General features: G+C 64.5%; 4 protein-coding genes across 4 annotated transcripts; 2 read left to right on the top strand and 2 right to left on the bottom strand.

Moving 5' to 3' along the window:
* Positions 1-369: 369 nt before the first annotated feature.
* FA09DRAFT_299873 (hypothetical protein) lies at positions 370-1,886 on the top strand (the record flags this gene model as incomplete). The annotated part of the gene is made up of 3 exons (XM_025740310.1): positions 370-454; positions 706-1,017; positions 1,828-1,886. The coding sequence occupies 3 exons, from the start codon at positions 370-372 to the stop codon at positions 1,884-1,886; spliced, it is 456 nt and encodes a 151-aa protein (XP_025596682.1).
* Positions 1,887-2,472: 586 nt separating this feature from the next.
* On the bottom strand, positions 2,473-3,242 carry FA09DRAFT_331295 (hypothetical protein). The gene has a single exon (XM_025742960.1). The coding sequence runs from the start codon at positions 3,219-3,221 to the stop codon at positions 2,505-2,507; it is 717 nt and encodes a 238-aa protein (XP_025596683.1). The 5' UTR covers positions 3,222-3,242; the 3' UTR covers positions 2,473-2,504.
* Positions 3,243-10,134: 6,892 nt separating this feature from the next.
* On the top strand, positions 10,135-11,106 carry FA09DRAFT_331296 (hypothetical protein; the record flags this gene model as incomplete). The annotated part of the gene is made up of 2 exons (XM_025742961.1): positions 10,135-10,254; positions 10,737-11,106. Coding segments are annotated over 2 exons (408 nt in total), but the record flags the coding sequence as incomplete, so codon positions are not given.
* Positions 11,090-13,095, bottom strand: FA09DRAFT_310606 (Lem3/Cdc50). The gene is made up of 6 exons (XM_025740636.1): positions 12,860-13,095; positions 12,529-12,662; positions 12,068-12,470; positions 11,771-12,015; positions 11,614-11,716; positions 11,090-11,560 (listed from the first exon to the last, which is right to left on the bottom strand). The coding sequence occupies exons 1-6, from the start codon at positions 12,978-12,980 to the stop codon at positions 11,358-11,360; spliced, it is 1,209 nt and encodes a 402-aa protein (XP_025596685.1). The 5' UTR covers positions 12,981-13,095; the 3' UTR covers positions 11,090-11,357.
* Between the last annotated feature and the right edge of the window lie 287 nt (positions 13,096-13,382).

Here is a 13,382-nt window from a genome sequence, read left to right on the forward strand (position 1 = left end):
GTGCGAGAGGGTCGAGGTGGGGAAGAGCGAGCTTGAGGGAATGCGGGGTGCACGCTGCCAGATGCGCACGGGCTTCGCGGCGCTGCGCCTTGCTTATGTCAGCACGCCCGCCCTGCCCGGTCGGGGCGGAGCGGAGCGCAATGGCGCCGCGCTGGCTGGACGCGGGCGAGCCCGAGGCTGGCGGCTGGGCTGGCGGCGCGCGAGGGCGACTCTCGCGGTGCCGGCTTCGGGCGCGTGGCTTTGGCATGCGGGGCGCGCCAGCTGCGACCCTTGGCCGGCCGTCAGCACCGCGCCGTCGTCGTCGTCGAGGCATCGCTGTCGCAGCTTGCACCCTCACCACCCGTCCCCCACCTCTCCTACACATTCATCATGGCCGCGCCGCTCCGGCTCAGCGCCATTGCCGGCAGCCCGCACCTGCGCATGATGGCGTCGGGCGCTCGCGCCTTCTCCGCCGGTGCGTGATGCGCAAGGCGGAGCGATGAGAGCAGTTTGGCTGGCCGAGGAGGCGCAGCAGCCAGGCTGCTCCAGCGCTCTACAGCGCTACATGCTGCCTCTGCTGCACAAGTGCTCACTTTTCCGTCGCAGGCCGCGCCGCTGGCATCCACACGTCGGCCCCGCGGGCTCGCACCGCCGTGCCGGACGCTTCCGCCTGTGCGTGACCTCTTCCCCTCTCTCGCATGCTATCCCTCTCACACCCCGTTGCAGCGTACATCAAGGGCACGGTCAACGACCCCACGACGTACCCGCCGCCGTCTGCCGCGCACGGCTCGTACCACTGGGCCTTTGAGCGTGGCCTCTCCGTCGCGCTGCTGCCGCTCATCGCCGCCGGCGCCGTCAAGCACGGCGCGTCGGGCGTGCTCGACGGCGTCCTGGCGCTCTCGCTCGTCGTGCACTCGCACATCGGCTTCGACTGCATCATCGCAGACTACCTGCACAAGCGCAAGTTCCCCGTCATTGGCCCCGCGACGAGCTGGACGCTGCGCGCTGCTACCGTTGCGTCGCTCGTTGGCCTGTACGGTGAGTCAAGGGCGCGCGTGCAGTGTGGAGAGGGGAGACGCGTGAAGCAGAGCGTTTAGGAGAGAGCTGTGGCGCTGCTCGATCTGTGTCAGTGCGCAGGGCGTCGCCATCAGAAAGAAGGGAGAGACAGCTGGCGAGACGCGAGCGCAGTGAGACACGCGCAGGCGGGATATGTGACGCTCGGCAGACGTGGCTAGCGCTTGCAACCGCGAACCCGTGGACGCCTCAGCTCGGTGTCACAGTCGGGCTATGGCATTGAGTCTCTCCGTCTCTTTCTCCCTCTCGTCGCTCTCTTCCTCTCGGCGAGGGGAACAGGGCGACGAGAGAGAAAGAGATAGAGAGCCGCGACACCACATCCCGACGTGCTGGTCCGGGCTTCGGCCGCATTCATGCGGTGAGGTGAGCTGTGATGCTCGTCCCTGCTCGCTCTCGCGCCTTGCGTTGCTCGGAACGGGAGAATGCACAGCTGGCGTATCCACATGCCCTCTCTCGCTGCGCAGTCCGCTCGGCGCAGCGCGCGCGTTGCACCGAACCGGATAGGCGTGCGACGAGGTCCTTGCAGAAGACGTTCGCACGTCGGCGAGGAGAGCGAGACGCGCAGGGTGTCTGCGGCGTCTCTGCTGCTCGCAGAGCGTCATGGGCCGTCCGGCGCCGCAGGGCTACCTCTGCACTTGCAGTGCAAGGCGCAGCCTGTTGCGTCTTGCGCTCGGCCTCGAGCCGCCCTTCACGCGAGCGGAGGGCGCTCCACAGCCGTCGGCGTGGCTCTGCGCTCGCGCCTCTACATCAGTGCTCACGCTTCTCTCGCCGCAGAGTTCAACACCAACGACATCGGCCTGACGGAGCTGATCGCGCGCGTGTGGACCGCCTGAGGGACTGAGCCGACCCGGCGCGGTCTCTTTGGCGTGTCTCTACTGCCTCTCTCTCTCGACACGGTACGGTCTGGCAATTGATTCCGATTCCTCACCACGGGTCTGAAGACGAGAGCCAGGAGGGGAGGCGGAGGCGGAAGGCGAGATCGACAGGGCTGGAGAAGAAAGAGGAAGCGAAGCGGTGGGCGGGAGACAACGAGAGAGGAGGTCGAGCAAAAGACGCGAGAGGTGGTGAGTAAGTATAGACAGAAGGAGGACGGACAGGTGGAGTAAGAGAAGGATGCGAATGCGGCTCGAGCGGAAGTGACATCGTGGCTGTTGGTCTCAGGACGACGACGACGAGTTCCGTACGTCTCGGCTGCGACGCGCTTCTCGTCTTGCACGCGCGAGAGCGGCGGCTCTCGACGGCGAGACTATGCCGTCTCGATGCGGAGGTGGCGTGGCGCTGCGCGCAGGTGTGCTTGCCGACCGTTTCGACGCGTTGTCAGGCGCTGGTGCGTCAGACTGCTCGTCAGAGTCTGAGTCTGTGACGAGCTCGAAGAACTCCACGCTTCCGGGACTGCCCGCGACGAGACGAGATCTCACGGGAGCAGGGCTTGGCGATGCGTTCTGCTCTTCTTACTCTTCCTCTTCTCCCGGATCCGAGCTTGTGTCCACCTCGTCCATCTCGTAGTCCGAGTTGGCGTGATCCTCCTCGGAGTCCTCCACCAAGAACGGCTCGCTCTCGATTCCGCGCCCCGCCAGAGAGAAGCCTTGGTGCATGTTGAAGGCATGGCCGCTGCTGCGCCTCGAGCCCTGCGAGCCGCGCTCGAGCTTGACGTCCTGATCGGCGCTGTGCGGCAGGTAGAGGAGGCGGTAGTACTCCTCCCACCACGACGGCAGATGATCGAGAAGGTGTGCTGGCCAGCCGGCGCATGGCGTGCCGAAGAGATGCGCGGGCACCTGCTCTTTGAAGGCGAAGAACTCGTCGCGCAGGTCATGAGCATCGCGCCGTACACACTCGAGCGAGCGAGGGCAGCGACGCCAGGCTTTGCGTGCGCAGTGCGCCAATTTTGGCCCGTCGCCCGGGGTCATCGTTCGCCTCCACGGATGAGCAAACCAGCAGGCAGGTCCGGAATGCTCTGCAATGGCGCGGATCCAGACAGCCTTGAGATCCTCGCTCCATCGCTCTAAAGGGCCGCCAAAGGGATAAGCCTCGCCGTGCACTGAAGGCGACGACGAGGAGGACGACGACGACGAAGATGACGAGGACGACGAGGAGGCGGCACGCGAGCGTGCAGGCGGCGACAGCTCAAGACGTCGACGCTGTGAGCGGCCGGAGGAAGAGTGCGACATGCCAAGAGGGGCAGGACTGAATCGCGACGGAGGGAGTGGAGAAGAAGCAAAGCAGCTCGGCGCGGTCGGTGCCGAAAGCGAGGGGCGCGTGTACGAGGGGCCGCGCTCGAGCCCCTCGCTGCTCCGCACACGCACGAGCCGCTCATGTGCTCTCTTCGAGGTAAAGAGCAGCAGCTGACAGCGGTCCTGCGACGGCAGCGGCGAGCTCATCTCTTCTTCATCATGCAGGGCTGCCGGCGAGCGAGCACAGCGGCAGCGCCAGCGGCGTTCCAGACGACCTGGGTTGTGCCCGCGTCCGCACGCCGCCGCCGCGCCTACGCGCATGCTGGCGGCTTGAGCTCCTAGACTCCCGCTGAGTGGTTCTGCAGCCAGATTGATCGACGGCCGATCTCGCAGCGCCGTACCAGAGCATCGGTAACAATACTCGGAGATGCCCTGCTGAATAGCCCATGATGACTCGCGTGAGAGAAGTGCAGCGCGCCAGGCGCGCATCGAGCCGAAATACAGAGAGAGAGCCTGAGCTGGTGCAAGCGCTGGATCTCACGCAGAGCCGCCCCACAATGCAGATTCGAGTGCGACGGAAGCTGAATTCCAAGGTAGACGAGAAGCGCTATGTACACGTGACAGGAGGGCCTACGACGACATCAACGCCTGCTGTGCAGCCAGCGAGAGGCTGCGCAGCTCGTCCCACGCCTTGCCGTCGGGCACTTGCGTGATGGTGAACGTCAGGAGCTTGTGCATCGTTGCTGTGGCCTTCTCGTCCGAGATGTTGCTGTTGAAGAGGACACCGTCGTGACCCAGTTCCTGTGCGCGAAGGGCGTCAGCGAAGAAGAAGCAGGTCCTTGAGCAGTGACGCAGCGCGTCGCGCGCACGACGCCCGAGCATCGCTAGGAAATTCACTCACGCAGTAGAGAGCCCAGTAGCACGGCCAAGCCGGGCTGTCTCGCTCCAGCTTCTCGGGCATCTTTTCGGCGCGACGTATGACTTCACTCATGAGCGACCGCTTGTTGCTGGCAGCGACGTCCGAGTGTGCACTGCTAGACCCGGCGCGGCGCACGTCTGGAGACTCTTGAGCGTGAGGAATCGGCGTCTGAGGCGCCTGAGACGGCGGCGTGTCGCGGGGAAAGGAGCCAGGCACCGTTCCGGCCCTTGATGATGACGCTGCGGCGATCGTGCCGAGAGCTAGCGTGCTTGAGCTTCGCGACGGTGAGGCCGTGCTGCAGTGCGCTGCTGGCGAAGAGCCCGATTGCGTCCGTGGAGCGCAGCGGCCGGCGGTCGGCGAGGTCGTGTCTTGCCGTAGACTCGGACGACGACCAGCAGTCTTGAGTGGCGACGAGTGCGAGAAGGCTGGGCGCGACGATGGTGCGCTTGACTCTGAAGGCAGCTGTGCTTCCGGCGTCGAGGCATCCGGCGTCAGTCTCGGTCGCTTGGCCGATCGCTCAGCGAGGGTGTCGAGGTTGGGCCGGACAAGTGACGGCCTTCGGCTGCTCGGAGCACTAGCCTTCACTGGCTCTTCGCTGCGGTCAACATTCTGCCGAACAGTTTCGCCGACATCGTCGACGGAAGGAATTTTGCCCGACGGCTGAGTGCTCCGGCGCCCCGAGTCCGTCGCCGAAGTTGATGTCGCGATGACTCGCTTCGACGAAGAGCTATCGTTCACTATCGACGGCTGAGTTGGCAGCGAAGCTGATGCGCCTGACACGGAAGAGCGGGACCTTGAGGATAGCTGCGGCGTGCGGCTGGAAACCAGAGCAACCTTGTCGTGCCAGCGAGCAACCCAGCTCGGACAGAGGGCGAGCGTCTGCTTGGCTCGAGCGGGCCACTGCGCGGTGGCCAAGCGACGGGCTTCCGCTTCGAAGACCGTGCGATCTTCGGCGTAGCTGCTGGCGAGCATGCGCACAAAGCCCTCGACAGCTTCAGACACATCCGTGGACGAGAGATGAGAGCCAAGCTCGAGGAGAAGTGCCTTGAAGCCTTCGCCTCGAGGCATCGGAGAGGCGAGGTCGTAGAGTAGCCACTCTCGCAAGTCGCCGTGCTTCAGGATCAGGCGCAACGTCTCGTCCAGGCCGTTCACGAGCGGATGCTGCCTCAGAAAGCGTGACTTGCCGTCGAAGCTCTCAGCTGACCCGCATGCACTCGCCGCCGAATTGCAAACTTGGGCCGTGCCGAGAGAGTGTACTGTTGGAGCGCCAGGCTCTGCTGGGCGGAGAGCGTTCGCAGCAGCGTTGTCAGCTTTCACTGTCCCGAGAGCGTCTGCTGTTGCGCTGCGCCCTGGCACCGCGGCGACTGCAATCGGTGGCACGCCGCAAGCTTGTGCTGAGCCGAGAGGGTTCGCTGTTGCGCCGCGAGCTTGCGCCGTGCCGGCGACTGAAGCTCCCACTCGCACGTGGGCTTGAGAATCGCCGCGAGCTTGAGCGGATGAGAGAGCTTGGGCGGCACTGTGAGTCTCTGCGGCTGGTTCGTTCTGAGCGCTTGCCGCCGGGTCGCGAGCATCAGCGCTCGAAGAAGAGATCCAGCTTGAGGGACAGTTGCCGCCCCAGAGGGCGATGCGATCGTACCAAGCCCTCCAGCCCAACGGAGTCTGGCAGTGCGCCAGCTGCTCGACGTCGATGTCCGGCCACGCTGCCAGTCGCTTGCCGAGGACGTGCCGGGGAACAGTCTCAGCGAAGGCCTTGCAGGAGCTGTCCGACAGCCTGAGGCGCCGCAGCAGATCCTCGCCTTTGAAGTGTTGCTCCGGGAAGAGACGCAGGCCCAGCGACCTCAGCGAGGCGTACACTCCCGGGACACGGTTCTGCCGCCGATCATGCATCCACGCAGCGAGTGTGTCATCCGCAGCAACGGCTTGCAAAAGATCTTCTGCCATCGCTGCGGTCCAGCGCTCCGAGCAGATCTTAGGAGCCGGAAAGTTCCGAGCAGCCGTCCAGTCCGTAGTTGGCTCAATCTGCTGCGCACTGGGAGCGCGACGGATCTGAGGCGCCGAAGAACTCTGGACTGGCAGTCGAGCTCGACGAATTGACCTCGCCTGACGACGGGACAGGACCGGACCGGACGACGGTACTTGGCGGGACGAGTGTGCTCGGCGAGACGACTGTGCCTGGCGAGACAGCTGTACTTGCACGAACGACGCTGCATGACGCGCCGGGCGCCCCGACTTTCGCCTGCGTGCATCCGTCAAGACATCAGCTGCCGAGATGATCAGTCAGTCCTGAGCTTCGAGGTCAAAGTGAGTTGCACATACAGCAGCTCGTGATGCTTTCAGGTCTTCGCAGCCAGAGCCTCGTGTGAAAGTCTTCCCACCAGATAGGTCGATCGCTCAGCTCTTGCTTCATCTTCAGAGGCCATTCAGCCAGCGGCGATTGCTGCACGTGCTGAGGAATGCTCTGCATCACTTCGCAGAAGCGCCGGAGCAGGAATTCCAGACGCTTGCGAACGACATCGGCTGTGCGTGGAAACATCGGCCACGCTCTGCGTGCAGCGGCCAGCCACTCTTCGTTGTGCACCCTGTCTGCATCGCGGTCGAACAGCCATGCGATCATCGCGGCATTCTCCGAACAGTTGACGATGAGCTTGTGATCGCGCTCGTTGCTCCAGAACGCAGGAGGGCGCCGCCGCTGGAACCCAGCACGGGCCCGTCTCCGCCTGCTCGGTCGCTGCTTCGTTGTGTGAGCTAGAGTCTTCGTATGGTGCGCATGCACTGCAATGGCGTTTGCCCACGTACGCACAGTTGAAGCCGCAGCGTCGCTTCCGCCATCAGTGTAATCTTCGTCGGTGGCAGACGGCGGCACAGGCGAGAGCGGCGACCCGGTCCGGTCGGACATGGTGTCTCTGGTCGAGCTCGTGTGCGGAAAGAGGAGTGATGGTCAGGACGCAAGCTAGGAGCGGTCGCAGCATGCGGACGTTGTGCGAGCGGCGCATGCACGTGCGGAGCGGCGGACCCCCGGCTAGCGCCCGTCCGCCGAAGGCCCGAGCGCCGCCGCCGATGATGAGAGCTCAAAGCCCCACAGTCGCGAGCCGCCGTCGCAGGCACGCTTCATGTCGCGGAACACTCTCTCTTGCCGCGCTAAGCCGGCAGTGGTTCGTGCGAGGACAAAGCGAAGTGCCGGCGGTGCTCCTTTGTCCTCGCGGGCCACTTGCCCCGCGCTTGAATGAGCCTCGCCGCCTGCCGCGAGCATGGCCGCCGCGAACATGCAGCGCAGAGACAGTCTACCAGCTGCCACATCAGATTGGGACTGCCTTCTGCGTTCAAGTGTCCGTGTCAATCTGAGAAGGAGGGACAGCGGTCAGGGAATCAGTCTCCGCCCTGCTGCTCAGGACGAGGCGATGTTGACGGAAATGATTTCGCTCGGCGCGCACGGTGCAGGTGCCGCACAGCAGGGCCCGTCCTTCGTCCTCGCCACATCTGGGATGCGTGCACTTTCCAGGATGCAGCAGTACGAGTTGCCGCCGTGCCGTTCATTTGTCTCGCAGCACTTCCTGAAGGAGAGCAGGATCGAGGCGATATTTCGTGGTGCCGCCGGAGGAGCCAGTGATGACTGGCTTCGGAACCACAGATACACGCCTCCTGCAGCGAGGTCTCCGTCTTCTCATCCATCACAGACCGTGCCGCAACCCTCCTTCCACGACCTCCCGCAGCTGAGCCAAACCATCCTCACCCTCTAGCTCTCCATCATGTCCTCGGAAGCGAAGGTCGAATGTGACGTCGACGTGTGCTTATCATCCGATTCTGGCGACGACAGCTCCTACGACGCTTCTAGCGGCGGGTCCGCCACGAGTTCTGATCCTGAAGAGCCCGAGCTCCGCGTACGCAATCCGAGAAAACGCCAGCAACAAGCACGCAGTCCTCGGCGTTTCCGCTCTCAAGGCTCGGTCATGGTAGAGAGCCGCCTGCTGATTCTTGCTTGCGCTGGGAACGAGGAGATTCTCAGCTGGCTTCTTGAAGTTAGACAGACGGTCCCAGATAGCGAGCTTGTGGCTGCCGGTCGACAGGCATGGCCTCACAGAAAGTCCTCGCCTTCTCATCTCCGCACGCGTCTGCAGCGCCTCCGACACATCTACGAGCGAGAGCGAGCAAAGCTTCCCGCGCAAGCTCAAGGCGCGCCGATCCCGCGCTGGACGCCTGAGGCCAAAGTGCAGCTCGATGCGCTTCCCGTATGGTGGCAAGACTACCATTGCAACATCGCATTGTCCGAGACAGCTATCAGGCTCTCGTCAGGTAAGAGAAGAAGATTCAGCATGATAGAGGTGCGACTGACCTCCTTCCATCACCGAAGCGTCTCAGCCAGGATCGCACGCAGCAAGAGCCGATAGGTCGTCGTCAGTCCGCGTACAGCATACATCCAACAGTCCGCAAGACTTTGACTGGCTACCGGCACTGAGCATAAGGTTTGAATATCGTTCATGCGAGTGGAACAAGACAATCGACGGATCTCTGCTCTACGCTGCCACTCGCCACGCAGCCATTGTGGCTTGGCTTAACGGTACGGGATCAAGCTCAGACGTGCTGCCCGCCGTACTCAGGTCTATAGCGCTCGAGGTGTGGCCTGAAGAGCAGCAGCCAAACTCGATGGGCGTGCTCAAGATTCGGCTGAGGGACATGCATGTGCGCTGCAGGAACTTTGCCAGCTGCATTCCGATTCAGCTGCGCGGCAAGCCAATACGGACGTGGCCTGCATCGTCAGTAGCAAAACTCCAGCAATGTGAGGGTCTACCGCCCAAGTGGCAGGACTGGTACGAGCGTGTCGCGCTTGCGCAGGGCGGCTGCTACGCTGCGATCAGCTGGAAAGCTCCATTATCGATTGCAAGCGGCTCGACAACCGTCGCCGGGACTCGCCAGGCTTTAGGCAGTCCTGCTGCGCTTGCAGCAGGCAGCGTACAGTCTACACGAGCGGTCGGTAAGAGACGAAGGCTCGATCCTGCACCGCTGCCACCAATCGCATCCGGCGCAGGGAACTCCTCGGCAACGCGCAGCATTGCGGCTGCCTCGTCCACCACCTCCGCGTCAGCAACATCACTTGCGGCACCCTCGGCAACGGGCAGCAGATGCGCCCCTCTGATGGGCAGCTGCAGAGCGCAAGAAAGAAAAATGCAGGTGCTGCGCAATGCGGCTGCTTTGCATGATCAGCTTCGCATCCTCGAGGACAAGAATGCGCTGCGACACTATCTCCCACTTTACGGCGTGAGTCTTGAGCGCCGGTAGAGGCCCGCGCACCTCTCACACTCAGAGTTGCACAGGAACTGTGCGTCGCTGGCGTACTCTTCCGTGATGCCGTGGATGAGACGCAAGCAACCAAGGCCATGCTCACCCTTGTCGCTTTTGGCTTGGCGGGCGAGCTCCGCCACGGCGAAGGCTGGGATCTGCTTCGCGCGCTCACTCAAGCGGCCCATCGGTCGCTCACGTCCTGACGACATCTTCGTGCCCCGATCCCGCTACGACATACTCTGACTACCGTTCCTCGCTTCGATGTGACTACTCGATTTCTCAGCAAGATCATCTCTCTTGATCCCGTCCAGACGGCGTGAGGCTGCGCCGTGCCGCTGATGGCGTCAGGGGCGGCCAGATATGGCGCGGCTCGGGCGATCCGGCGGCCGCCTAGCGTGGGACATGGACCCTGCTGTTCCACAGATGCAGCCGCTGGAGCTGCCCGCTGCATCCATTGCTCAATCCTGACGTTGAGGCGTTGCAAAGGAGCTGAAGCGAGAGCTGCGCTGCGCAGGCGTGCAGGCGTTCGCGGTTGCGGAGGCGCGCTCCGCTGATGCCGCGGGATGCTCCGCGTGGCGGCAGCGCGGCGAGAGCAACACCGCGCGACGCGTCGGCCAGCGTCGGCGTCTTCACACCACCACCATCTCTCACCTACCATGGTGCGTCTAGCACCTGCGCAGCACTGCAGCGCACCGACTGACGCATGCACAGCAGTCATCACCCACGCCGTCAAGTCCCGGCGATGCGCTGCCGGCGCACACGTCGGCGCAGGGCTCGGGCGCACCGAGCTTCTTTGAGCGCGAGCGCGAGCGGCTGGTCGCTGAGATCGCAGAGGTGAGTCGGCGCGGGCGGGCGGGCGTGTGGGTGAGGAGTGTGGTGAGGAGCGCAGTCTGTACAGCATCGTCTGCAGTGCGGGGTGAGCTGCGCGGGTGTGAAGGTGCAGCAGTGGTGCTGCCGCACTTGCTCGGCTGCGCTCGTGATGGCGGAAGGCAGGCGGCGAGGTCCTGGCAGACTGCACGTAGCCCCAGCAGCGCCCAGCTTTGCCAGACAGGCGCCGAGAAGAACTTCCATGCAGCCTCTTGAGGCCGTGCCTGCTAGATTTTGTCAGATAGAGCCGCGCTCAGCCCGTCGGGTGACGCCGCAGTGGCCTCTGGGCGAAAGTGGGTGCTGCCGTGCGAACAGCGTCATGCAAGAACACTTCTGTGGGGCGAGACGGTCGTATGACGACCGCTGCTGCGCATAAGGCTGCGCTGGCTTCTCAAAGACAGCGACGCGGCGCACGGCCGCTGCGCGATGAGCTCACACGTCCTCGGCAGGGCCTCGGCACCATGATCGACCACTCCAACGCGCTGAACCGCAAGCTGGAGGAGTCCATCTCCGTCGGGCGCGAGTTTGAGCCCATCGCCGGCCTGTGGGGCCGCTTCGCCGACGTCATGGGCGCCGCCGGCGTGCCCGACCTCTCGTCGGCACCAGCACGTGCGGCCGCTGCAGACGGAGACGAGGAGCAGGACAACGGCGGCCTCAACCGCAGCCGTGGCGCAGCAGATGGCCTGCCGCCGGGCGTTGCGCCGGGCGGTGGCCTCGTGTACGGGCGAGACGCATGAGCGTTCGCCCGCCCTCTGTCTCGTCTCTCGGTCCTCCTGTCATCCTCTGTACTTGTGCGCGCGCAACTCTTCTCATCACTCTGACAACCCCGCTCCTGTGGCGTCGTCGGATCGTTTCAGTGAGGCGAGCGCTAAAGACAGGGTGTGCGCGAGCGGCAGGGTGTGGAGTAGGCAGCAGCGATCGTTAATGGGAGGGGGCGTGGAGAGGATAGAGACGGAGACGAACGAGGCACGGTATGAAGGAGACCAAGACGCAGTGTCGGGTGGAGCATGCACACGCAGAGGTCGAGGCATTGCAGATCCAGCGCAATGCCTCGGCGACGCTCGCACGCCTCACTCGTTCCAGCTCAGCAGGCTCAGGTCGCCGAGCTTGCGTGGCCGGATGAGGTGCCGCGCGGTGAAGATAAGGCCGAGCAGCACGCACAGCGCCGCGACGGCAATGTACGCCGAGCCGAGGAAGAGCGAGCGGCCGCCGACCCACGTCGCCGTGCTGAACACAATCGACTTGGTGCCGCTGAACATGGCCACCGGGTAGTCTGAGCGGCAGGGGTCAGCAGAGGAGCAGCGAGAGGTTGAGAGGGATACGCACTGTCGGTGATGGTGATGATGTAGCGGCCGGCAAGCATCACGTCGTTGTCGTTGCGGTAGTACAGCTTGCGGAACGTGGGCAGGCCCGCCGTGCGCATCCAGACCTGGCGCAGGGTGTGAGCTCCACTCCGGCACTGCTCAGCTGCGGCGCGCCTCACCATAAAGTGCTCATCCTCGGACGGGTTGAAGATGTTGTCCGCCGTGTAGCCGTTGGGGTAGTTGTAGGCGCCGGGCGCGTTCGTGAAGCTGCCGCGCCAGAACGGCGGCGGCACGAGCTGGTCGGGCGGCGTCGGCGTGGCGGCGTACTTGTTCTTCTCGCCCGGCCACACGATGCCCTTGTCGGTCATCTGGTACGTCTGGTTCGAGGCACCACCATCGACCAGCACGGGCAGCGAGTACGTGTCTGCATGCCTGCGTCAGACCCACCACCTTCACCTCGCTCACGCGCCACTCACCATTGAACATGCTGTTGGCGATCAGGCCGCACGGCCAGATGCCGCGGTCGCCCTCGCGGCCCAGCGGCTTGCACTGGCCGTCGCCGAGGTCCTTGACGGTGCGCTCCTTGCCGAGCAGCTGGTCCGTGTCGATGCTCTTGACGTAGCGGCGGTGGTTTTGGTAGTAGTTGGTGAGCTTGTAGTAGAGGAACACGGACGGCTCGAGGTTCTGCGGCACGGAGAACTGCACGTCGCACACGAAGCCGTTCGGCGCCGTGTTGGACGCGACCCAGCGCCACTGCGGCGCCTGGAAGTTCGACGGCGTCGAGCCGGGCAGCTGGTAGTCGTACTTGCCCGACGGCACCGCCACGTACTCGGAGCCGGCGTTGCGGCAGTCCGTGTAGTCGATGGTGAACTCGCTGACCTGATGGAGGGCGCAGGCATGAGCGGATGCTCGAGAAGCTCTGGGCAAGGCAGCTCACCTTGGTCGCGTAGTAGTACAGCACCGCACCGATCGGCGCGAAGAGCAGGCCGACGAGGAAGAACGTCGGCAGCACTGTCCGCGGCGTCAAGACGGGCTGCCAGGCCTTCAGGCGCTGCTGCCGCCAGGCCGTGTCTGTAAGGCGCCTCGTGTCAGCGAATGACGCAGCGCCGTCATGGCACGCAAAGCTTGCTCTGCAGCGACGCGTGCGAGGCGTCCTTCATCTACGTTGCTTAGCTGCAGCGCGAGGCATCCACGCAGATGACTTGACGCGCTCCCGCATCGCAGCTCTCCCATCCTTGGCCCACGTTCCCTTCATAGCAAGTACGCACTGGCCGGTTTCCGCTGCGTGTACGGCCGGCTGCTCTCCTTTGCTGAGGCCGAGTCGCTGCCTGCCGCGCCGGGCCCTGCGGCACCGGCGCCGGCGTCCGTGGCGCGCTTGCGACGGAACATGGCTGCGCGTGCGCGAGCAGAGGTGCGCGCGTGCGGCGAGTGGAAGACGGCCGAAGGTGAGGAGAAGAGAGAAGCAGCTGGCGGGTGAGACGTGTGCACGAGGCGTGTGCGGCAGGTGCGGGAGATGGTGGTGGTGGGACCGGCCTGAGCGTGCCCCTGGCTCGCCTCCCTTGTCGGCGGCAGCGTCTCAACGCGTTCGTCGGCGCGCCGCTCCCGCGCCGCGGCACGCAGCAGCCGTGCGGCAGCAGGCCTCTCGTCTGCTGCTGCGCCTCCGGCACGCGCGGCGAGCTGCAGGGGCTGGCGCCACCTCGCTTTTCGCCTCGTGCACAGCCAGAGCATCTCTGAACGCCGCGCATGTCTGGACAAGCTTCTCGGCTTGCAGCGCACGGTGTCAGGCTCAGC

This window comes from Tilletiopsis washingtonensis, assembly GCF_003144115.1.
Source record: "Tilletiopsis washingtonensis strain MCA 4186 unplaced genomic scaffold FA09scaffold_17, whole genome shotgun sequence".
NCBI classification, from domain to species: domain Eukaryota; kingdom Fungi; phylum Basidiomycota; class Exobasidiomycetes; order Entylomatales; genus Tilletiopsis; species Tilletiopsis washingtonensis.